The 24917-nt window shown below is 36.2% G+C and overlaps 1 protein-coding gene across 1 annotated transcript in view; it reads right to left on the reverse strand.

Moving 5' to 3' along the window:
* Positions 1 to 24917, reverse strand: part of MALRD1 (MAM and LDL receptor class A domain containing 1) — a 736704-nt gene that overhangs the window by 606726 nt on the left and 105061 nt on the right. Inside the window, exons 13-15 of the mRNA XM_032880867.1 lie at positions 22962 to 23135; positions 13599 to 13719; positions 11490 to 11588 (exon numbers count right to left, since the gene is read on the reverse strand). Of these exons, the coding sequence (XP_032736758.1) occupies positions 11490 to 11588; positions 13599 to 13719; positions 22962 to 23135 (394 nt within the window). The remainder of the gene's footprint in view (positions 1 to 11489; positions 11589 to 13598; positions 13720 to 22961; positions 23136 to 24917) is intronic.

Genomic DNA, 24917 nt, shown 5'->3' on the forward strand with positions numbered 1-24917 from the left:
TAGCAAGACAGGAAACAACATGTGTTGGAGAGGATGTGGAGAAAGGGGAACCCTCTTACACTGTTGGTGGGAATGCAAGTTGGTGCAGCCACTTTGGAGAACACTGTGGAGATTCCTCAAGAAATTAAAAATAAAGCTTCCCTACGACCCTGCAATTGCACTACTGGGTATTTACCCCAAAGATACAGATGTAGTGAAAAGAAGGGCCATCTGTACCCCAATGTTTATAGCAGCAATGGCCACGGTCGCCAAACTGTGGAAAGAACCAAGATGCCCTTCAACGGACGAATGGATAAGGAAGATGTGGTCCATATACACTATGGAGTATTGTGCCTCCATCAGAAAGGATGAATACCCAATTTTTGTAGCAACATGGACAGGACTAGAAGAGATTATGCTGAGTGAAATAAGTCAAGCAGAGACAGTCAATTATCATATGGTTTCTAAAACTTTTGAAGATATTTTAGAGGCACCGAAAACCTAAATCCATGGTAAGTTTAATAAATCTCTGAGAGTAATAGTTTCAACTAAAAGAAAAAGAAATCAAATTATGTTAGAGATGCTTATTAAAAAATGAAAAAATTAGAATAAATTGCATTAAAAATATTAAATATCAAATTCTAGAATACCAATATTCATAAACAGAAATCCTGAGGGTGGTATTGTGTTTTTCTCCTCATAGGAAACGCCTGTTTTGTCAAGCAGTTAAGGTTCTCTGTGGGGAAAATGATATGCTAGTCAGTCCACTGCCAGACTCTCAGCCTAAATTCCATTGGCTTCTCTCCCTTTGCTGAAAAACAGACAAAGACCCTTACTCTTGCTCCACTCAACTCTTCAATGTCTTTACCTCATCTCAAATCAATGCCAGAATTTTTAATGCATAGGTTCATAAAAATGGGGTAAAGAAAAAGAATTTCTATCAATAAAATAGATTCACAGTATAAAATTAACTCTGCCAAAAAAAAAAAAAAAAGCAGGCAAAGAAATAAAAATAAAGACTTTAGAAATCTGGAGCTCATTTACTAATTTTTTTAATTCAATTCACTATGATCAGGGTCCATTGCCAAATTGTGGTCTCCTATCCTCTTTTCATGTCTATAAAACTATCTTATGAAATATAATGTGATTAAACAAATAATTACTAAAGGGAAATTATAATCTTTTCATTTAAAAAAAAGAACATGAGGAATGACATCACCAAGATGGCAGCATAGCTTATTCCTGACTTCAGTCCCCTCTCAAGAACAACAAACAACTATTCAAGAACAAGACACCACTGAGAGACTCCTAGAACACGGGGGTGAGGCTGAAGTAACCCGTGCACCTCGGAGACAAACTGTAGGAAGAGAAGTGGCTACATACACATTGACCTCACTACTGCCCCCCACCCACCCCAGGCCAGCATAGCACCCACTGAGGTCTCCAGTGAACTTCCATTTCTTCCCCATGGGAAGAAAAGAGAGTCTAAGGGAAACAACCAGCCCCCCCAACTCAGCACTGTGGGTACTTTGTGGGAGCCCCTACTCTGATCTCATACCTGCACAGGGATTGCAGGAAAACTATGAGGTTCAACCATTGGGAATCAGACTGGGATGGAGAAGTGGGGGGAAGCTTGCAACAAGCAGCACACAACCTTGGCAGACCAAGTTCATACCTACCGTGCCCAAGTAATAATATCAACCGGTTGCTTTGCTCATTATCAGAACCAAGATGGGTATACACTCTGACCAAGGAACTTGGCAGAATACAGATCTTATTTATTCAGATCTTCAAATGAATACTGTTGACCACAGAGCCAAGTTTGCCTAAGCCCAGGGAGGGAGCTGAATCACAGCCCCTTCTGTGGAGAGTGTCTTCCAGCCCCATCTGACAAAGAGGACTGGAGAAAACTCCTAAAAGCTATGTGACCCAACACAGTCAAGCTGAGAAGTAGGAAGAGCTGAAGTTTGCAAAGACAGTGGCCCTGTCTGGCCAGGGAACTTGAGACTGTGGGTCAGCCTGAGTTGAGACAACAAAGAACTTTACCAGCTTTAGCTGATGCTCCCACTGCACCCAGAAAGGGAATCTAATTCATAACCCTGCTCACTGTTGAATGCAGCCATCAGCCTATCCAACCAGAGAAGCTGACCAAAGCAAAAAGAAAGCTGTGATGCCCATCCTGTAACCTCTCTTAGGCAACCAAGCCAGCAGTCCTATCCAACTGCTCTTGCCACCGGAACACCTCCCATCCCTGACCTTAAAGCTTAAACAGTTGCCTCACCCAAGAGAAGACCACAACAGCTGGTCCCAATTGCCCAGATACTCCCAGCACATGCCCAGAAACTGACACTGACTGAATGGTGAAGAAGTGTCTCTGCCAAACCGAACCTGTAAAGTCTGGAAATGGAGCCCAGTTACTTAAATATACAGGTACCAACATGAGGAATCAAAGATCACAAAAACTCAGGTAAATGGGACACAACCAAAGTAAACTAATAAATTTCCAAAACCTAAACCTTAACAAATGGAGATCCAGGAACTGTGAGAAAGAATTCAAAATAATCCCCTTAAGGAAATTACTGAACTACAAAACAGACACACACACACACACACACACACACACACAGAAAACTAAATGAAATTAGGAAAACAATGCATAATAAAATGAGAACTTTGAAATGGCAACCATCAAAAAAAAAAATCCAAACATAGTCCTTAGAGTTAAAAAATAACTAAACGGAAGAATTCAACAGAAAATGTCAAAAGTAGACTCAACCATGCAGAAGAGACAATTAGTAATCTTAAAGAGAATACACTGAAAATTATCAAAAAAAGAATAGTAATTATCATCATTAAAAGGTGTAAATCTCACTGGTAATGGTAAACATAGAGTCATAGATATGCAATATTTATGCAATATGGTAATAGTGTTGGTGAATTCACTTAAAATTCTACCTTAAGTTTAAAAAATGTAGTAAAAATCACTGTAGCTATTATAATCTGTTATTACTTACACAATGTAAAAATATGCACATTGTATCAGCAATAACCAAAAAGGAGGAAAAGAGGTAAAAGTGTAAGGTTTATAAATTTTATTGAAGTTATCAGTTTAAAATGAGCTGTTTTAAGTTTAAGATATTTTATGTAAGCCTCATTGTAACTACTAAGAAAATCCTATAGTAATTACATAAAACCTGATAGGAAACCAAAGCACACTGATACCAAAAGACATACACACACACACACACACACACAGAGGACAATTACTCAGCCATAAATAAAGAATGAAATCTTGCCATCTGCAAAAACATGGATGAATCTTAGAGACTATAATGCTAAATTAAGCCAGTCAGTCAGAGAAAGACAAATCCCATATGATTTCATTCATATGCAGAATTTAAGAAACGAAACAACAAAAAAAGAGACAAACCTAAAACAGACTTTTAAATATAGAAAAACTGGTGATTGCCAGAAAGGAGGTGGGTGGGAGGATGGGAAGAAATGGGTGAAGCGAATTAAGAGCACTTTCATCATGATGAGCACTACACAATGTATAGAATTGTTGAATCACTATATTGTATACCTGAAACTAATATAACAGTGTGTTAATTACAATGGAATTTTTTAAAATAAATTATTTTTTCAAGTTACAACCTCCCTCCCCACATGGACATCTCCCCTTTATCATTATGTGATTAATTTTTCTCCATACTATAAACATTTTACTTATTTCTTTTGTTATTGTCTACATTCCACTACTTTAACATAAATTCCACTATGGCAAAGAGTTTTTGTCATTTTGTTCAATGTTCATCCCTGGCATATAAAAGGTGCTCAATAAATTTGTTGCATTAAAAAAAAAAAAAAGAAAGAAAGAAAATGCCCTAAAGAAGAAAAGTCCGGGACCAGATAGCTTCACTGGTGAATTTTACCAAACATTTAAAAAAGAATTAACACCAATACTTACTTCTCAAACTCTCGCATAAAATCAATGAGGAGGGAACACTCCCAAATTCATTTTAGGAGGCCAGCATTATCTTGATAACAAAATCAGGAAAAAATACTGTAAGAAAAGAAAACTACAGGCCAGTATCCTGATAAATGTAGAGGCAAAAATTCTCAACAAAATACTAGGAAAAAATTCAGCAGCCATTGAAAGGATCATTCACCACAATCAACTGGGAATTATCCTGGGACAAAAGGATGGGTCAGAATATGGAAATGGATCAATGCGATACCTCACATTAATAGAATGAAAAATCCTATGATCATCTCAAAAGAGAAAAAGCATTTGACAAAATCCAACTGTCATTCATGAATAAAAGAATTAACAAATAAGGTATGGAAGTAACATGTCTCAATATAATAGAGGCCATTTATGACAAGTCCACAGCTAACATCACACTCAATAGTGAAAGACTGAAAGCTTTTCCTCCAAGATCAGAAACAAGATAAGGTGCCCATTCTTACCACTCCTATTCAATATAATACTGAAAGTCCTCGCTAGAGCAATCAGTAAAGAAAAAGAACTAAAAGCCATCAGAATTCAAAAAGAAGATGCATGGTCTCTATTTGCAGATGACATGTCTTTAAATAGAGAAAAATCCTAAAAACTCAACCAAAAGCCTGCTAGGCTAACCAACAAATTCAGTAAAGTTGCAGGATACAAAATCAACATACAAAAGTCAATAGGGTTTCTACACACTAACAACAAATTTTCTGAAAAATAAAGAAACTTATCCCACTTTACAATGACATCAAAACAATAAAATACTCAGGAATAAGTTTAACTGAGAAGGTGAAAGATCTCTACCCTGAAATCTATAAGGCATTGTTGAAAGCCATCCAGGAAGCCGCAAATAAATGAAGCTGTGCATTGAAAACATTGATACTATTAGAATGTCAATACTACCCAAAGCCATCTATAGAGTCAATGAAATCCCTATCAAGATTCCAAAGGTTTTGTTTGTTTGTTTGGTTTGGGTTTTTTTTTTGTTTTTTTATCAGAAGTAGGAAAAATACTCCAAAACTTTATGTGGAACAAAACAAACAAACAAATAACAACAAAAAACCCAAATAGGCAAAGAAATCCTGAGAAAAAAGAACAAAGCAGGAAGCATCCCACTTCCTGGTTTCAAGCCAAACTATAAAGCTCCAGTCACCAAAACAGTATGGTACTGGCACAAAAACAAAGAGACCCACAGAAAGAACAGAAAACCCAGAAATAGACCCAAACATATATGGTCAACTAATATTTGAGAGGGAAGACAAGAATACTCTGAAGAAAACGCAATCTCTTCAATAAATGATTCTGGGATAATTGGATATTCACATGTGAAAGAATGAAAGTGGACCCATATTTTACATCACTCACAAAAATTAATCAAAAATGGATTAAGACATAATTGTGAGACATGAAACTCCAAAAATAAAACACAGGACTAAATTTCCCTAACATAGGTCTTGGGGATCATTTTTTAAATATTAACACCTAACACACAAGGAACAAAAGCAAAAATAAGTAATAAATAATGCCATAAGACTATAGTAAACTAAAAACCTTCTGTACTCTAAAGAAATCATCCATAAGGTTAAAAGACTACCTGCAAAATGGGAAAAAAATATTCATAAAGGAGATAAGTGTATCTCCTGCAAATTATAAAGAACTTATAAAGCTCAAGAGCAAAACAACAAATAACCCAATTAAAAAATGGGCAAAGAACATGAATAGACATTTCTCCAAAGAAGATATATAAAAGGCCAACAAATACATGAAAAGACATTTAACATTATTGGTCATTAGGGAAATGCAAATTAAAGGCACAATATCACTTCACAACTGTTAGAATGGCTACTACCAAAAAATGAAAACAAATATTGGCAAGGATGTGGAGAAAAGGGAATCCCTGTGCACCGTAGTAGGAACAAAACTTGGTGCAACCAATATGGAAAACAGCATGGAGGATCCTCAAAAAACTAAAACTAAGACGAACACATGATCCAACAATTCCACCTCTGGGAATACACTTGAAGGAAACAAAAACGCTAACACAATAAGGTATCTGCACCCCCATGTTCATCGCAGCATTATTTATAATAGCCAAGACACAGAAACAACCTAAGTGACTATCAGTGAGTTAATGGATAAAAAAAGTAGTGGTATCCATACACATACACACACATGTATATATGTATAAACAATGGGATATTATTCTTTCATAACAAAAAAGAAAACCTACCATTTGCAACAACATGGATGGGTCTTGAAGACATGATGCTAAGTGAAATAAGTCAGAGAGAGATAAATACTAAATGATCTCACTTATACGTAGACTCTAATACAAACAAACTCACAGAAAAAGACATGAGACTTGTGGTTACCAGAGGTGGAGGCTAAAAGGGGATGGGAGAAGAACTGCAAGAAGGTGATCAAAATATACAAACTTCCCAATTATAAGATAAGTAAGTACAAGGGATGTAAGCACAACAGGATGACCACAGCTAACACTGCTGTATGATATATACGGAAGTTGTTATGAAAGTAAATCCTCAGCCTTCTTATCACAAAGAGAATACTGTTTTCCTTTTTTTTTCCCCCTTTCTTTTTATTGCATCTGTATGAGAAGATGGATGTTAGCTGAACCCACAGTGGTAATCATTTCACGATATATGAAAATCAAACCCTCAAGTGATATGCCCTAAACTTCTACCATGATGCATGTCAATTATTTCTCAATACAACTGAAGGGGGAAAAAAGAACATCAGACCTGTAGATAGCATTTACCATTCCAATGATAAATGACCCTTGGAAAATAACCATTTGACATCCTAGGGGCCTAAGGGCATGATGTCTCCTCCAAAAGTGAAGTCTTTATCTCTGGCTTGTCTCAATTTAATGATGACTCTGAGAGGATGAAAGGGCTGTGTGATGTGTGCTAAGAATGTGGAGTAGGGAGGCTGATAGCCTAGATTCAATATGGGGTTCCACCATTTATAGACCTGACATTAGGCAAAGATGTACATCATAAAATTTATTAGTCTCGGGGCACCTGGGTGGCTCAGTGGGTTAAAGCCTCTGCCTTGGCTCAGGTCATGATCTCAGGGTCCTGGGATAGAGCCCAGCATCCGGCCCTCTGCTCGGCAGGGAGCCTGCTTCCCCCTCCCACTCTGCCTGCCTCTCTGCCTACTTGTGATCTCTGTCTGTGAAATAAATAAATAAAGTCTTAAAAAAGCACATTAAAAATGAATAAATAAAATCTTTAAAATAAATACATAAATACATAAATGAATTTATTAGTCCCAACTCCAAGTCCACCCTTCCCTCCCATGCTGGACTCTATAAACATTTCTGAGTAGCTCATACAATGTTTGGCTTTGTTAGTAGACAGCATAGGATGGATACCACAAAGCACAGTAGAATAGGAAGCTTCTGGAAGCTTCTCTTTGTGGTTCCAAAATACTTGGGTTTGTTTGCTTGTTCATTTTTGCTTTTGCCCTATGACTGCCAACAATTTAAAACAACCCAGTTACAGTGCCCCTTCAGTGAGTTTTGCAGATATCCTGGTGGATAATTTCTCCCTTGACCTGAGCTATTAACCAAATCTAGCTCACCCCAGCAACTTTTTCTACCTTCCAGTGGATCCCAGTAACACCCTCTCCAATAAAGCTTTTCTTTTTTTTTAATTTTTTTCCACTAAAGTTTAAATAAATCTCACTGTTGGGATATGGGGAGTGGGGTGCACTCATTCAAACCAATTCCTTCCTTGGATTGTCTGTCTCAGCACTAGAAGTAGTAGCTGGTCCCCACATTTGCCATTCCTTTCTTTACTGTTCTTTTCTTTTGTAGATAACCACTTTTTCAAATTACGTAATTCTTTTTATTACATTTTTCTTGTTCAAATTACTAGTGTGGTTTCCGTCACCTGAATGGACACTAACTGTTAAGAAAGTCCGTAAAATTAAGCCAACAATACTGACCCCTTAGACTGGTTTTGATTTTTACAGAGTTCATATAAAGTTCTTAAAACCATGTACATCCAGTAACAGTCTTAATGTATGCAGAGACAGGCTTACAACTGTTAATCCCTGGCAGAACTTTCAGTAGATCATTCTTCTAACAAGAAAAAACAGAACATTTTTAAAGAAATTCCTGCTGAGAAATTATCTACCTTCTAAAGAACATTCTCCAATTCTTGTAACAGCACTTTTACACCTCTATTAGCATTATAATTAAAGAGCAACAGTATTATACACAAAGTATTTCTCACCCAATGCACTAAGCTTTTTGAGGGAAATCATCACATTTTATTCTTCACTGAATCTCTTGGTATAGGATAGATGCTCGATATAGGTTTGTGAGGACCCAGAGCATGGCTACGTTGCCGACCTATCACAACCCAACAATGCCCCTGATTTTTCTCACCATCCTGACCTACGTTTTGCATGGATTGCTGAGCCTTTCCAATGCTATGCTCCACCAAGCTTCATAAAAATGTCCATGCCCCTATACTGTCTTGAGTAAAAATACTTGAATTTCATTTCAGATATGGGTGATAAGTAAAATGTGAGATTCTTATAAGCTTCCCTCTTGCCTGACTTCAGTGTCTTCCACAGGTGTTATCTAAATAATTTTGCAAAAGATTGTTCACCAACACCATCCCCTTCTTTTCCTTCTTTAATATTTTCCCAGGTATGGTAGGATAACTTTAGAGCCATGTAAGGGTAATGCAGAACGGATGGATACACTGCCTTCAGAAAGGAAAAATTTAAAGGAAACCCTTAAAAATTTAAAAACATATCGAACTAGCCAAGATCTATAGTTTTATGACCAACTGATTTACTGGTACACTATAGTTTGAAGGAGCATTCTTAAGTATTATATAGTCTTCTGCCATTAGTTGTACTTGGGTGGCAATCGTTTAGAATAAGAGTAAGCATTCTTATATATCCACAAAGAATAAAGGAATACTTATAATATAATCTTGTTGTCTTTTGAGTTCTATATTGCATTTATTTTAAATTCTATACTCCAACACAGCAAAATGGAAGGAAAGAGGGATCTTCATTTTTCTGCTACTGTTTTAAAGCTAATCTGGTTTGCTTTCAAATGCAAGTCATTTTAGTTTTATAGCGGTCTCCATTCTGGTGCTCTTCATTAAATATTCACTTGAGTAGTGTGTACTTTATATTCAGAGTAGATATGTACAGTAGTCCCCCCTTGTCTGCGGTTTTGCTCTCCCTGGTTTCAGTTAACCAAGGTCAACTGTCTGAGGGAGCAGATGATCCTTACTCTGATGAATGGTCAAAAGGTCAATGCCAGGCTGCTTTTTAGTTTTGTTGATTGTTTCCTTGGCTGTACAGAAGCTTTTTATTTTCCTGTAGTCCCATTACTTTATTTTTGTTTTTATTTCCCTTGCTTCAGAAGATGTATCTAGAAAAGTGTTGTTTTGGCTGATGCCAGAGACATCAGAGAATTCGTGCTCTCTTCTAGGACTTTTATGGTTTCAGGTCTCACATTTATGACTTTAATCCATTTTGAGTTTATTTTTGTGTGTGGTATCAGAAAGTGGTCCAGTTTTCCAGTTTCACTTATTTGCATGTAGCTGACCAGTTTTCCCAATTCCCTTTGTTGAAGAGACTATCTTTTTCCCATTGGATATTCTTGTATCTTTTATTGAAGATTAATTGACAATATAATCATTGGTTTATTTCTGGGTTTTCTATTCTGTTCTATTGATCTATGTGTCTATTTTTGTGTCAGTAGCATCCTGTTTTGATTACTATAGCTTTGCAATATAACTTGAAGTCTGGAATTATACTTACAGTTTTCTTTTTAAAAATTTCTTTGACTATTTGGGGTCTTTAATGATTCCATATAAATTTTAGAATTTTTTATTCTAGTTCTGTGAAAAATGCTGTTGGTATTTCATAGGGACTGTATTAAATCTACAGATTGCTTTGGATACTACAGACATTTCAACAATATTTGTTCTTCCAACCATGAGCATAGGATGTCCTTCCATTTTTTGTGTTGTCTTTAACTTCTTTCATCAGTGTTTTAGAGTTTTTAGAGTACAGGTCTTTTACCTCTTTGCTTACGTTTATTCCCTGTGTCGTCTTACTTTTCATGTAACCTACTGAATGAAGAAAATATGTGCACATGACATATCTTATAAAGCGTCAGTATCCAAAATACATAAAGAACTTACACTCAATACCAAAAAAAAAAAAAAAGTAATCCAATTAAAAAATGGATAGAAGACATGAACAGACATTTCTCCAAAGACAACATCCAGCTGGTCAAAAGGTACATGAATAATGCTCAACATCTCTCTCATCATCAAGGAAGGACAAACCAAAACTACAAGGTATCACCTCACATCTGTCAGAATAGCTAAACTCAAAAGCACAGGAAACAAATGTTGATGAGGACGTAGAGAAAAAGGAACCCTTGTGCACTGTTGGTAGGAATGCAAACTCCTGTAGCAACTGTGGAAAACAATATGGAGGTTCTTCAAAAAGCTAAAAATAGAACTACCCTATGATCCAGTAATCCCAGTACTGGGTATTTACCCAAAGAACACAAAAACAGTAATATAAAGGGATATATGCACCCATATGTTTATAGCAGCATTATTTACAATAGCCATGCTATGAAAGCAGCCCAAGTATCCATCGATTGAGGAGTAAAGAAGATGTGGTTTAGAGATACTAACAGAATATTATTCAGCCATAAAAAAGAATGAAATCTTGCATTTGCAATAACATGGATAAAGCTACAGAGTATAATGTTATGCAAAACAATTCAATCAGAGAAAGACAAATAACATGATTTCACTTATATTTGGAATTTAAGAAACAAAACAAACGAACAAAGGGAAAAATAGAGACAAAACAAGAAACACACTCAACTACAGAGAACAGACTGATGGTTATGGGAGGGAGTGAAATAGTGATAGTGAAATAGGTGATGGGAATTAAAGAGTGCACTTGTCCTAATGAGCACCGGGTGTTGTAAATAAGTGTTGAATTGCTATATTGTACACCTGAAACTAATATAACACTGTACGTTAACATACTGGAGTTATTTTTTTTTTAAGTCAACAGTAGCCTAACACTGTGTCACAATAACTAATTGTTTATCTCACTTCATCTAATCAGGCAGGCATTTTATCAACTCACATCATCACAAGAAGAGTAAGTACAATGAGATATTCTAAGAAACAGACTACATTCACATAACTTTTATTACAGTACACTGTTATAATTGTTCTATTATTGTTGTTAATTTCTTAGCATTCCTAACTTATAAATCAAGCATTATCACAGATATGTATATACAGGAATAAACATAGAGTACATTGGATTTGGTACTATCTGTGGTTTTGGGCATCCACTGGGGGTCTTGGAATGTATCCCCCGTGGATTAGGTGGGGGGAACCACTGTGGATATAAATTTTAGCCAATGACTAAGTACTAAAGGGACTAAGTAATTAAAGTACTGGCTCACCAAAATTGGCTTCATCTGTTCCATTTGAGCAGTCAGGTGGAAAATCAAGGAATCTGCTGGATGAAATATAGCCTGCATCTTCACGTGACAGAAATCCACCTTCAAAATTAAGAGATGGAGGAGATAAAACACACTCTTCCCCTTCAATAAACAGAATGTGTAATTATTTTATGAACACTAGTTTTTAAATATGCTAGAGACACAGAAGCTAGATCAAAAAACCAAATCAGAGTAGTTTTCTCTTTTCATCCTGTGTATGGTGCTTCAAATGTATAAGGAAGGCACGAGGATTGCACTGAAGATCTTACAGCCATTTGCATGCTGATTAAAGCCTTCAAAGGCTTTAATTCAAACACAGGATCTAGGTGAATCTCTGGCCATTCTGCCCCACAAGTATAACATAATGCATTACCAGTGGGATTTGGCTTACTTTTTAAAAGCCTATTACAGTCCCATTCTAAACTTCTGCTGGGTGATAATACTAAATTCTACAAAGGAGATCTTATAATGACCTACTGGCCAAATTTGCAAAAAACAGTAAGAAAGCTTTTTTTTTTCCTCTCTTTTTGTGTACAATAATTGACCTTTCAGGAAAACTTCATATAATTTTGGTCTGATTAGAATTATGCTCTACCCAACTATGATGGAGTTCGGATTAAAGCACACACAGACTGAGTTTTGATTTAATTTCTGAAGAGAATTCTTTGTAAATGAGATCAAGCACTCTCAGAGACTTCTGCTAAGGTTGATTTTAGTGATAATTTAAAACTTTTAACCACAGTCTTGCCTCCAGTTACATTCTCTTCAATGTCAACTTCCAATTCTGGTGATGCAGTATTTGATTAGGAAAAGGAAAATGTTTAATTAAATACCAGAAATAAGGTAACACTGGTTAACCCTCAAAAACTCATTTAAATTAAAAAAAAAAACCCTCAATCATTAAATCTGCTGCTTTGCATTCCCTGATGTCTATCAGAACCACACACATACCCAGAGCTTAGAACGGTTTATTATATTCAGAACACATATTCTGACTAAAGTAAATACACAGGACAATATAAAGTTAGTATAGAGAATTATACAATCTCACCAATGAAAGAGGTCTTTACTAAAAGACTACTAATTAGAAGTTCTTCAATGTAGTTCTCAGTCCAGAATTGTTTCTGCTGTAGTACCCTCAATTACTGCATTTAGCTTATGTAAGAATTCAACTTTTCCACTTACTGCATATGTTCTTTAATAAAACGTAACTTCAGATTATAAAACGTGCCTGATTTCTAAATGCAAGTAACATTCATGTCTATAAAGAAAAATAAAATGTGATCATTTTCAGGCAAAATCTTTAACATTGTCTATTTACTAACAGACTCCTGGGTAGGAGTGGTCAAAGGGAAAGATCAATCAGTGTTAAAATGACAGGTAACTGTAGGCACAGTGCACACTGTTGCAATCCATTCTCAGAGCCTAAACAATGGTTCGATTTTCCAAAAATGCCTAATTGACTATCGGGGATTCATTTTTATGACAATCTTTTGGCCTCTTAATTGAAATGCTCTACAAAATATTTAGTCAAAGAACTGGCCAAACTCCATCTGTTACTTGAAAATATATGTTCTAAATTTAAAGAGAATTTTAGGATCAAGATTTAAAAGTTTGGCCGGCCTTAAGTCACTTTTCCAAACACAGTAAGTTTTTTGAAGTCCTAGGTGATTCTGAACATGAATTTCATTATATATTCATTAGAAGTGCCAAATAAAATTAAAATAGAATTAAATTTTTATAGAAGTGTTTTTAAAACATGCAAAATAATGAGAATTCTTTCATATTTCTTATAACTAAAAAACTGTGACAATTTTAGTCACAAGCATTGAATATTATTGGAAAAGTCTATAAGGCCTAAGCTGTGATATAGCTCATATATATATATACATATATATGTATTTTTAAGTATGTTTTAGTTTTCAAGGATATGTGATAGAATCCACATCCTGGTATTAGCTATTCATGGACTGTATTACTGAAGGACTCTAATATATTTTAAATTTTGGTATCAGGAGGAACTCACTATTTCAATGTTTAAAACTTCAGTGGCCGCAAGAAGAAACTTACCTTTCTTCAGTATGCTGGTACCTAGAAGTGACTTATTGGAAATTTCACATTCTTGGGATATACTGATGTCATCTAGAGCAACAGTAGCATTTGATGATAAAACAGTAGCTTCCAAAATCAACTATAATTACAGAAAAACAAATTATTAAAAATACACCATAGATGTCTTACAATCCTATACTTTGTGTAGAGAAGCTCATTTGCATCTGTCCCACCTTCCAATCTAATTTTAGAAGACTGTTTTGACCAGAATGTTCAAATTATAAATTTATAAAGTCACAGCATCTTTGACAGCATCTTATGTAAACTTAATGTCTTAGGTAACCTCATTTCAATTAAAAGTTGAAACATTCATCACTCCTGAAGAGTTGCCTTCCCATTGGAGCCATTAAGAGTCATATGCATTTAAAATTAGCTCTTTGGGGTAATCAACTGTGTGGTTTACAACTCAATTTAATTGAGATATGAATTCATTCATAATGGGTCTGCTGGAGGCAATGATTCATTTTCATATCAGAATATTTAAATACTAATATATATTATGTATATATACAGAAACCTACTTGGTGAGGGAAAGCACAGAATCAATAATCATATACAGTGTTTAATAATATTCATAAGTTAAAGCACTCAGAGGCATCTACTTCAGTATAATTTATTCTAATACTCTGAATAATGACTGATACAATTTGTTTTCTTTCTTGTCAATCACATTATTACACTGTTAATCTACCATCTTAAAAGAGAGAAAGAGAGAGAAATTTTGCCTGAAGTCAAAGACATGTAGCAGGACCACCTGTCCAGGACACTGTAGGTGGTGCATCTCAGTCTTAAAAGAGAGGATCTCAGATCCCAAAGATCTTTTGATTTACTTGGTATGACGCATTAACAGCTAAACTACATCACAAGTGCTATACAAAGAGATATGTTTAAGATACTATGAGAATCAAAGAAAAACACTTCATTATTTCTGCCAAGAATGTGAGACAAAAGTTGGAAAAAAAAAAGTTGGTAAAAATATGAATTACCTAACAACCAATTACCTAATAATATTTCTCAGCTGTAACTGCCACTTCAGATTTTGTTAGAGAAGCTGGTAACATTACAAGCAAAAGCAAGGAGACGTGGAGGTGTATGATACTTTTAGAACACTCTGGGTGAAATGCTTGCTTTAGCAGCACATGGACGAGAACACTAGCGGTGCTATAGGATGATGGGTTTTGAGACATGCTATCCCCAAAATATGGTACACCTTGGCATAATCAGTATTTCAAGCTGGAGGAATTTAGGAAAGGGCATGTGCAGGATGGACTATCTGATCTTCCCTCGTGTGAGGGAAGGGGCATCCTTATTTCAGAGGACAAAAGGACACACAAGCAGAGGAATCTGAATCTTCACCTGCCTAAGTTTCTCCCAGTTGATCACACTTTGCTCATACTCTTTACCCCATCATATCTTCCCATGACTGTCTGTTCTTCATCGAACATTGCATGAAAAGGCTTAGGATTAACTGTTTCTTTATTAACTGGTCTTTATTTCCTTATTAAGGCTCCACTGTCATGTAAGACTTGTATTAAATAATTTTATACACTTTCTCCTTCAATCTGCTTTATTAGTTTAATTTTCAGACCCAGCCAGAAACCATAAGAGAATATATTTTCCTCCCATACACAGGAGTATAGGATTTTAAGAGAACGATAAATGAAGTAATAGTAATAGATACAACAACCTGAAAGCAAGAACTGGTGCAGCCCAGTTGGAGGCAATTCAATGTTATCTATTAAAAGGAAAAATAGCATGGAGGACATTAGGAGAAAGAAGGGGAAAATGAAGGGGGGGGAAATCAGAAGGGAGATAAACCATGAGAGACTATGGACTATGGAAAACAAACTGAGGAGTGAGGGGTGGGCAGTTGGGTTAGCCCGGTGATGGGTAGTAAGGAGGACACATACTGCATGGAGCACTGGGTGTTATACGCAAACAATGAATCATGGAACACTGCATCAAAAACTAATGATGTACTGTATGGTGACTAACAGTATAATAAAAAGAAAATAGCACAGACTACAAAAATTAAACCCATTCTCAGCATTTATGCTAGAGACACATTCATCAGCATGTATGTGAAAACCTGTCCAGAATGTTTCCTTCAATGTTGGTTTTAATAGCAAATAAATGGAAACAATTTAAACATCAATCAAAAAAATAGTTATACAGACGATGGGTAACCATTCCAGTTAAAAATAATACCTCTATTTGCTAATATGGACAGAACCTCAATATGTGTTTGAGTGAAAAATTACAGAAAAAAAGTTTACGATCAGATACTACTTAGGCTAAAAACACAATGGTTTCGATTTCTAGATATAGTGGTACATACATACACATTACATAAATAGAATAGGGTTCAGAAGTAAAAATGAACTAATGTCTATGCTAACCTCAAGATATAGACTATAATAAGAGGTGAAAGAGGTCAGGAGAGACTATTGCCTTATCTGCAATTTTTGATGAGATATATATATATAATTTTAATGATTTTTAAAATTTTTATTAGAACTTTTTTTTTTGTAGAGTTTTAACCAACTAAGGCACTTGGTCTTCATACATAAGGCAGAAAATAACAATAGTTTTTAAGGAAGGATTTTGACAAAGTATCTACAGATACTATAATTGAAAAAAAATATATGCTTATTAGCACCATTAAGTTATAGTAATCTATTCTGGACAGCTTTAATTTTAAAAGATTTTTCCTTTCATCCATTACTAGAAATCATCCTTGACTAAAGTCAATTAAAATACAAATGCTTAATTCTTCAGACTCATTTGACAAGCCTTTATCAACCACCGTATTGGAAGCCCTAAACAACTTCTAAAAAGAGTGGGGGGAAAAGAATGCTTGGGGCACTTCTCTGTGCATCTAAAGAGGTAGGTACATGGGGCACCTGGGTGGCTCAGTGAGTTAAGCCTCTGCCTTCAGCTCAGGTCATGATCTCAGGGTCCTAGAATCAAACCCCGCATCGGGCTCTCTGCTGCGCGGGGAGCCTGCTTCTCCCTCTCTTTCTGTCTGCCTCTCTGCCTACTTGTAATCTCTCTGTCAAATAAATAAATAAAATCTTTAAAAAAAAAAGTAAACAAGTACATGAAGTGGTTGGAACCCTGGCAGAAGTTGAAATAGAATTGTGGAATAGGTCTGTAAAATATGGTTATATCATTTTGTCTGAAGGGAACCACTAGACTTCCAGATATTCATATTAAAATGTTAATATAAAACTCATCCAAAGCCAAATAAAAAATCACATTGGGTCATGTACACCTTGTTTACTTCCATATTATTAAATTCAGAATTCTAAAATGAAAAATTATAAAACTCTACCATGAATTAAAGTCTTCCAAATTTAAAAAGTAAAATGGTCACTTCCTTTAAAAATGTATCTTATATCTGTAAATAATACCATCAAATGATTCCAGAATCATCTTGGCTATTTCTGTTTTTTATTGCTCGTTTCAACTAAGTCAATCCTTTGATTTGTGACCAAAGGCAGTTTTCCTTCGGGAAATACAGGACCAATTAATAATCAGTAGGTGAGAAAGAGTTCACGCAGAAGAAATGTTTCAACCACGGGTATTTCAACCACAAATGAAGGAGAACTGAAAACCTCATTTTTTAAGATTCTCAAGAAAATCTGAGAATTTAAATTCTAAGTTATATGCAGAAGTCTCTGCCTTCTAAAACTACTGCTCAGGATCTTGCTGATATTTGTTTTATTCAGTGATATCATATTACTCCATGAAAAAGCAAAATCATTTCTGGTTTTTGCTTTTAGGAACCAAACAACTTAAAGAAATGCTGCTTATATTCCAGTGATTATTTTTTATATCTGAAAAACCAAGGTAAGCCTTTCCAGAGAAATACTCAACTAGCACATTTAAATTTTGGTTCTTTGATATCTTGTTTTTTTAAAAAAAAGGAGTGAGAACAGCAACAACAACAACAAAAAAGAAATCTAAGAGGCAATTGAAAGTAGATAATATAAGATAAATAGGAATATAGTAATTTTTGAATGATGGTATCAATAATAAGAGCGACCACAAACATTATTTAAAGGTTACTGCATACGAAGCACGTTCGTTTGTTCTAACCCTGTGAAGATGTGCTATTTTCATTCTCATGTTCAAGCAAAAGAAACAGAAGCTTCAGAGGTGAAGTAACTGGTTAAAGGTCATCTACCTCATAAACGAGATATGTAACCAGAGCCATTAAGGATTAGGTTATATTGCACTGCTAGAATAAAATAAAAAGCTAACTGGCCTTTAGCAGATGCTACAGACCAGAGCTGTCTGGTAGAACAATATTCAGTGCAGCCCTAAATTAAGAAGGCTGAGGAGGTTGTAACTTCATAGAGACTACACCAGCTTTTACTATTGTATTATAAATCTTGCCCTTCACTGAATCTTCAAATAATGTCAGGAAATTGTTATTGATTTATATCATTGACTGATAAAGAATGAACACGGTATCAATCATTGTGGAAAATTTCACAAAAGGGTCATTTCAAAATGAAGTCTAAAATATGATACAATTACATATTAATAGGAAGCCTGAAAAAAGTACATCAGCTGGAAATCAATGGACAGTATTCAGAAAAAGAACCACCTTTAGATAGTAAAACTAAGAACGGCAGTTAGAGGAAGAAGAAATTGTAAAGGAGTACCTTTCTGTAAAAACTCAACATATCCAATGAGCGAGCCAAGTTAAAACAGATTAAAAAGAATACTATTAACTACTTGACTTATATCATTTCAATAAAAAAACAAAGGAAAAGGAGACACTATGGAAATGGTGTTAATTTGCTGTTCTTATGGAATAAAGAGGAAGCCTTATCCTTTTCCACGAGGGAGAACAAAAGCCCTACCTACCTAAGGATGTTTATTTCCTAAGAAACTCAAAGCAATTTGTACTCTGTTGGGAAGTCTACAAGAGACATCAAAAGGACGACAGTGCATCAAGAGTTCATGGCTACAAGGGGACACAGAGGTCATACGGGTTGATGTCTTTCTCGTTTCCAGTGTGTGGACTGGGAGACGCTGTATACGTACATTCAGAGTTCAGTCACTTTGAACGACAGTCCGGGGATGACTCAGGTAACTCTTAAAGGATTCAGTCTACTAAAGTGGCAAAGAAGCCCGTTCCCAAGAACGTAAACTTTAAATATCTGAATATTTTAAAAAGCTAAAGTGACTATTTATAGGTAGAGTATCTGTTGCAATTGTGACTAAAAGAATAAAGGAGAATTGCACCTAGCTAGAATTCTAGCTAGAATCCTCATGCAGAACTCCCGGTTTCTCAATAAGAATTTACAGAAATCAGGCTAAAGCTAACATAAGATCTGCAATTTTTTTTTTCCAGCAGAGGACAAGAAAAGGAATAGAAATGGGTACAAAGAGAACAAAAGCTGTACCTTCATATGCAAACAGGAATCATGTTATAAGCAAGCAGAATGCTCAGAGTTCATTCTGAGGTGCAAATACAGGAGAGTTGCCTCTGTATTTTCTACTTGTTTGAAATATTTAATATATATGTAGTAATAATGTATTAAATACTACCATGCGTACATGTGACTGTGTGTATTTATGTAGCGTGTACACGTGCGTGTCTGCATAAATGTGGGACTGATTCACTCCAGAATGTGGACACGGGACCTCATCCCTTCCCAAAGCCTTTGGGGCCCTATGGGTTTTGAAATTTGACTAGTTCAGAGTTGAGAATGTCCACCTAACACTTAGCGTGTGTATTCCAGAAGCGGCACTCTCTAATCCAGCATCTCACCGAACGAGCGGCCTGAACACCTCACACGGGTTCAGGTGAGGTTAAGTTTTGCCTCCAAATTGTTTTTCAAAAACTTACTATTCCCCAAATTTTAACTTTCCAAATTGTTGGTTAGAGATTGTGGACCTACAATGGGCTTCTTGATGATGAAATCTGAGGGAATTCTTACTCTTTTCTACTTGCAGTTTCTAAAACAAATATACTGTAGCCAAGTAACGGAATTAAGGAGGACAGAGACAGAGACTAAAATGTCCGCTGGGGCGAAAGAAGATCTAGCAAGAACGTGGAACCATTCAGAAAAACATCACAAATCCACTGCTGCCCAATTACAAAATCCTATCAAACCACTAGTCACCCTACAAATCAGTACATATGCCCCAGATAATAAAGATCAGGCTCACTTTTCACAGAAAAACAAAGCAAAACACAAAACAGAACCCCGAGGAAGAAATGCTAAAGGGAAAAGAAAGGGCACTGCGCTCAATCCCTTCAGTAATGGTGATCCGTTAATGAGGGCCTGCAGGCCCAGGAAGGAACAGCATGTGTTTCAACCCAAAACGTTTCTTAAATAACTGGTTCTAACAGAAGACAATCTGGTTTAGTTTTGTTTTTCATTAAGACTTTTAGAGCGGGGCCCCTGGGTGGCTCTCTGCCTTTGGCTCAGGTCATGATCTCAGGGTCCTGGAATCGAGCCCCGCATCAGGCTCTCTGCTCAGCAGACAGCCTGCTTCCCTCTCTCTCTCTCTCTCTGCCTGCCTCTCTGCCTCCTTGTAATCTCTGTCAAATAAATAAATTTAAAAAATCTAAAAAAAAAAAAAAAGACTTTTAGAGCAATTTTGGGTTCACTGCAAAACTGAGGAGAAGGTGTAGTTTTCTCCTGTACCTTCTGCCCCATCATATGCTACAGCTTCCTCATTATCAACATCTCCCAAGGTGCCTGGGTGGCTCCCCTGGTTGAGCATCTGACTCTTGATTTCGGCTCAGGTCATGATCTCAGGGTCATGAGATCAAGACCCGCATCAGGCTGTGCACTAGGCTTAAGCCTGCTCAGGATTCTCTCTACCTCTCCCTCCACCCCCCAGCCTCTGAGAAAAACAAAAACAATCTCCCACCACAGTGGGACATGTATTATAGATGATGAACCTCATAATCACCCAAAGTCCACTGTCTGCATTATGGTCCCTTCTTGATGTTGAACATTCTGTGCACTTGGACCAATGTATAACATTTATCCATCATCATATTATCATACAGAGTATTTTTACTGCCTTCAAAATCCTCTCTGCTCTATCTGTTCATCCCTCCTCTCTCCCAGCACCCCCAGCCGTTGGCAACCACTGATCTTTTATTGTCTCCCTCGTTTTGCCTTTTCCGGAATGCCATATAGTTGGACTGAGGGAGAGAGTAGCCTTTTCAGGTTGGCTGCTCTCACTTAGTAATATGGACCTGAGGATCCCCCATGTCTTCTCATGACTTGATAGCTCATTTATTTTTAGCATGGAATGATATTCCATTGTCTGGATGGAACACAGTGTATTTACCCATTCACCTACTGAAGAACATCTTGGAATGTTTCTAAGTTTGGGTAATCATAAGGAAATCATGAATCATTATTCACATGCAGGTTTTTGTGTGGACAAGGACATTCTGTTTAATTCGCAGTAATGGGAATTAACAATGGACTGAGAAAGATCTTCATGGTAGGTTTCATTCTAACTAAAAGCAAACCTAATGAAAATCATGTTGTACAGAATATAAATAAATGAAACAAGAGAACAGACTGTTCTGATTGTTTTTGTCCTGTCACATGTAATGGAGATTGGCACTTATGTAATCCCATAACTGGCCTTTACTGCTTTCCTATTAAGAGTTACTAGATTCACAGTACTTTTGTCCATTAGATATGGGAGCACACCCATAAATGTGATCCTTGAAAATCAGGGAGTTTAGAGACCCGAGTGACATAGCTTCTAATCACTAAGCCTAGAATTCTGGTCAAGAGGAGACTCCTTTTCAAAATAAAGAATACTAATAGTTACTGAGTGTCTACTATTCCCAGATAATGTCCAACTGATAATCACAGCAATAATAAGAGTTAACTTTGTGTGTTCACTCTATGCCAGAATATCTTTACATATGTGCTTTACATATATAAATCTTCCAACCTTCACAACAGTTCTAGAAAGAAAAGAATACTGACAGGAGTCCATATTTATTCCCTACTCCTCCTACTTCCAATGGGCAGGAACTTACCCCTGCAGAAACACTGCTATAATTGACCTCACTCTCTCCCATGGACGGGAGGATATAACTGATTAGTGATGTTAGAAGAATAAGCTGTATGTGCTGAACTCATGCTGTTGGTCTCTCCTTCAACTCCCACTCTTGGACACTTACACTCTGACAACAGCTCTGGCTAATAGTCATAGGTTTCCCCCAACATGTGAGTCCTGGATTTCTCTGGCACAGTTCAATGCTTTCTGGATAAATCTCTTTATTCTGCGTATGGCTGCAAATTCTAAAAGCATCTCCTCTAAAATATTTTGTTGTTTTTGACTTCTATATTTATCTTAACTTGTTCAGAGATGAGGACCAATGAGGAACATTACCATGAAGGCTCCTAACCCCCAACAATGACCCTCACCTCCTATTTAACAGAAGAAGTAATAAGTGCATAGGGATTAAGCAACTTCCCAATGATGACACACACCTGGCTTGAACCCCAGATTCCAGAGCCCATGTTTGTGGCCACCATTTTAGCTTTATCTTTAATACTCAGACTCCCCTGAAGCATTGCTTTTAGTATCTCTGTGGTTTTCACAGATAGGGAAGTGTGAAGCTCAAAAATATAATTTGGAGTCACTTAGTAACCCATGAGCTGAGCAGAGATCAGAACTCAGACCACCTAACTCTAAAGGCTGTGTTTTCTGCTATATTCTATCATCCAATCTAGTTTCTAAAATCTCTCTTTTCAAATGTCATCCAGAGGGAAGCCATATCCAGGAGGGTGGAAGTTTGGGCACCAATTTGATTATCTACAGTTGCCTTCTTTTATTATGAGCCAAGAAAATGACAGAAAAGATTGATACAAAATATCAGTATTAACGGGAAGCAGAAAATAAGGCATCAGAATTAAAAGGCAAGCATAGTGCAAGCCAGGTTTTTTCACCATCTCATATAATCTGCCATCCTCACTTAAAAAATAAATATTTTCTTATTAAATTACCTTTCTCTCTGCAATCCTATTCAATTGTTTTCTCTTCCTCCTATTCAATTCTTATCTCCAATTTTGCTAAGTGTCCACGCAATTACTTCTATATAATTAAATTCAGAACTCTAAAGTGAAAAATTATAATTTCTGAGCACTCAATGTAACATCTGTACTCATCCCTGACTGTGAATGTGCTTGTTTTTTTCAATACCTGATAAATCTATGGGACATATGTGCTATGTGTTACATTGTTCTCTAAGAAAAATAGTATTAAGTTAGCATCTTCTGCTGAGTTATATTCATTTCTTATGTGCTTGCTTACCTGAAAAGGTAGAGTAGATTCTCCAGCCTTCACAAGGAGATTGATTTTTGCTTGTGTCCACTGAGATTTGGAGATTCCAATGAGATCACGTTGCTTTTGCAAATTCCCATCCAGGGAGGTTCTTGTAAAAACCGAGAGATGTGAATGCCGGGACAAATGATACCAAAATCGCACCTGTTGGAAATGTTTTTGAATGACATGAATATTCCATTTGCCGGTCTCCAACAGCTTTTCTATAATTAAAAATACCACAGATCATTCTGCTGTTAAATATAATCTCGGGTGCCTGGGTGGCTCAGTTGGTTGAGTGACTGCCTTCGGCTCAGGTCATGATCCTGGACTTCCAGGATCGAGTCCCGCATCGGGCTCCCAGCTCCTTGGGGAGTCTGCTTCTCCCTCTGACCTTCTCCTCTCTCATGCTCTCTCTCACGCATTCTCTCTCAAATAAATAAATAAAATCTTAAATAAATATATATATATATTTAAGATTAAATAATAAATTTTTAAAAAATTAAAGATTATATATATATATATATATATATATATATATATATATAAAATCTCAAGTCTCTTTTCCTCCAAATATGCAAGCCAGAATATGCTAAGTATGTCTTTTGCCTGTTTTTGCATTCTCCCCTTAAAGAAAAGGCTCAAGGCGGCTCTACTGACTGTTATTTTTAACACATGCCATCAAGAGGTCTAAAGAAATAGGACGTCAGCACAGAGGACGTGTATTTGTCCACACCATCACGGGTGGTACCAGTCTGCTTCCACATTAGTTTCTATGGTCCTTCCTTCTATGGTTATAAATCTCTTGCTTATAAATCTGGGGAGTTACATATTCTTAGTGTACAAAAATCAGGTTTCACTTATACATTCTCTTTGACGTCTCAAACTCCAAACCAAAAAATAATAATATTTTCCTGAAAAAATATTTTCTCAGGTAAAAGAAAACCGTACTGAATACTTTTCATTAATTCCTTCTCTTGGGGACACTATCAAAGAACTTGGGAGCTCATATAAAACTGTTGCTTCATAATTTAAGTAAGAAAACAACCTTGGGGGGGGGGGGGCGTGATCATTTCACCTCCTAGTCATTATCAGGGATGACAATCTAAGTGTTTGAGCACTTAACTAAATGTAGTTAAAAAAAAAAAAGTAAAGAATTATTTTAAGTGCTGACAGCAATAGCTAAAGCATGAAATTCAGGAGTCTCATTTATTCAAGCAATATTTACTGAGCATTTACTAAGTATCAGATACTGTGTGAGGCAGGGATTCATTCCCTCAATGGCTGGATGACTCACTCTATAAAATATGTCCACAAAATCTCCTTAAAAACAAGTTCAGACACATAGCAATTCTTTTTCTTCTCATGATGTCTTTGAAAAGTGCAGCATTAGGACTCTCTAAGAAAACACAACATTCAGAGATGAGGCCTCTCAGAAGTAAAATCTTTTTCTTGGGATTCAAAGTGACTCCTTTTCACTTGCACTGTATTTTAGATTTTTGGGGTTTTTTCTTTCACTGCTATGGTTTTGTTACATGGACAGATATTAGTGCATCTACAGTCTCCCCATTTATTTTATGCTTGGTACCAATTTCGGTGGAAATTCAAGTCAAAAAAACTTTTTTTTTTAAAGAACTGCACAGCATAGGAAACAAAACAGTCAACAAAACAAAGGCAATCCACGGAATGGGAGAAGACATTTGCGAGTGACACTACAGACAAAGGGCTGATATCCAATATCTATAAAGAACTTCTCAAACTCAATACTCAGAAAACAGATAATCATGTCAAAAAATGGATGGAAGACGTGAACAGACACTTCTCCAATGAAGACATACAAATGGCTAGCAAACACATGAAAAAATGTTCATCATCATTAGTCATCAGGGAGATTCAAGTCAAAACCACATTGAGATACCATCTCACACCAGTTAGAATGGCAAAGAT

Source organism: Lontra canadensis, unplaced genomic scaffold (assembly GCF_010015895.1).
Source record: "Lontra canadensis isolate GAN:19392208 unplaced genomic scaffold, GSC_riverotter_1.0 scaffold72, whole genome shotgun sequence".
Taxonomy (NCBI): Eukaryota; Metazoa; Chordata; class Mammalia; order Carnivora; family Mustelidae; genus Lontra; species Lontra canadensis.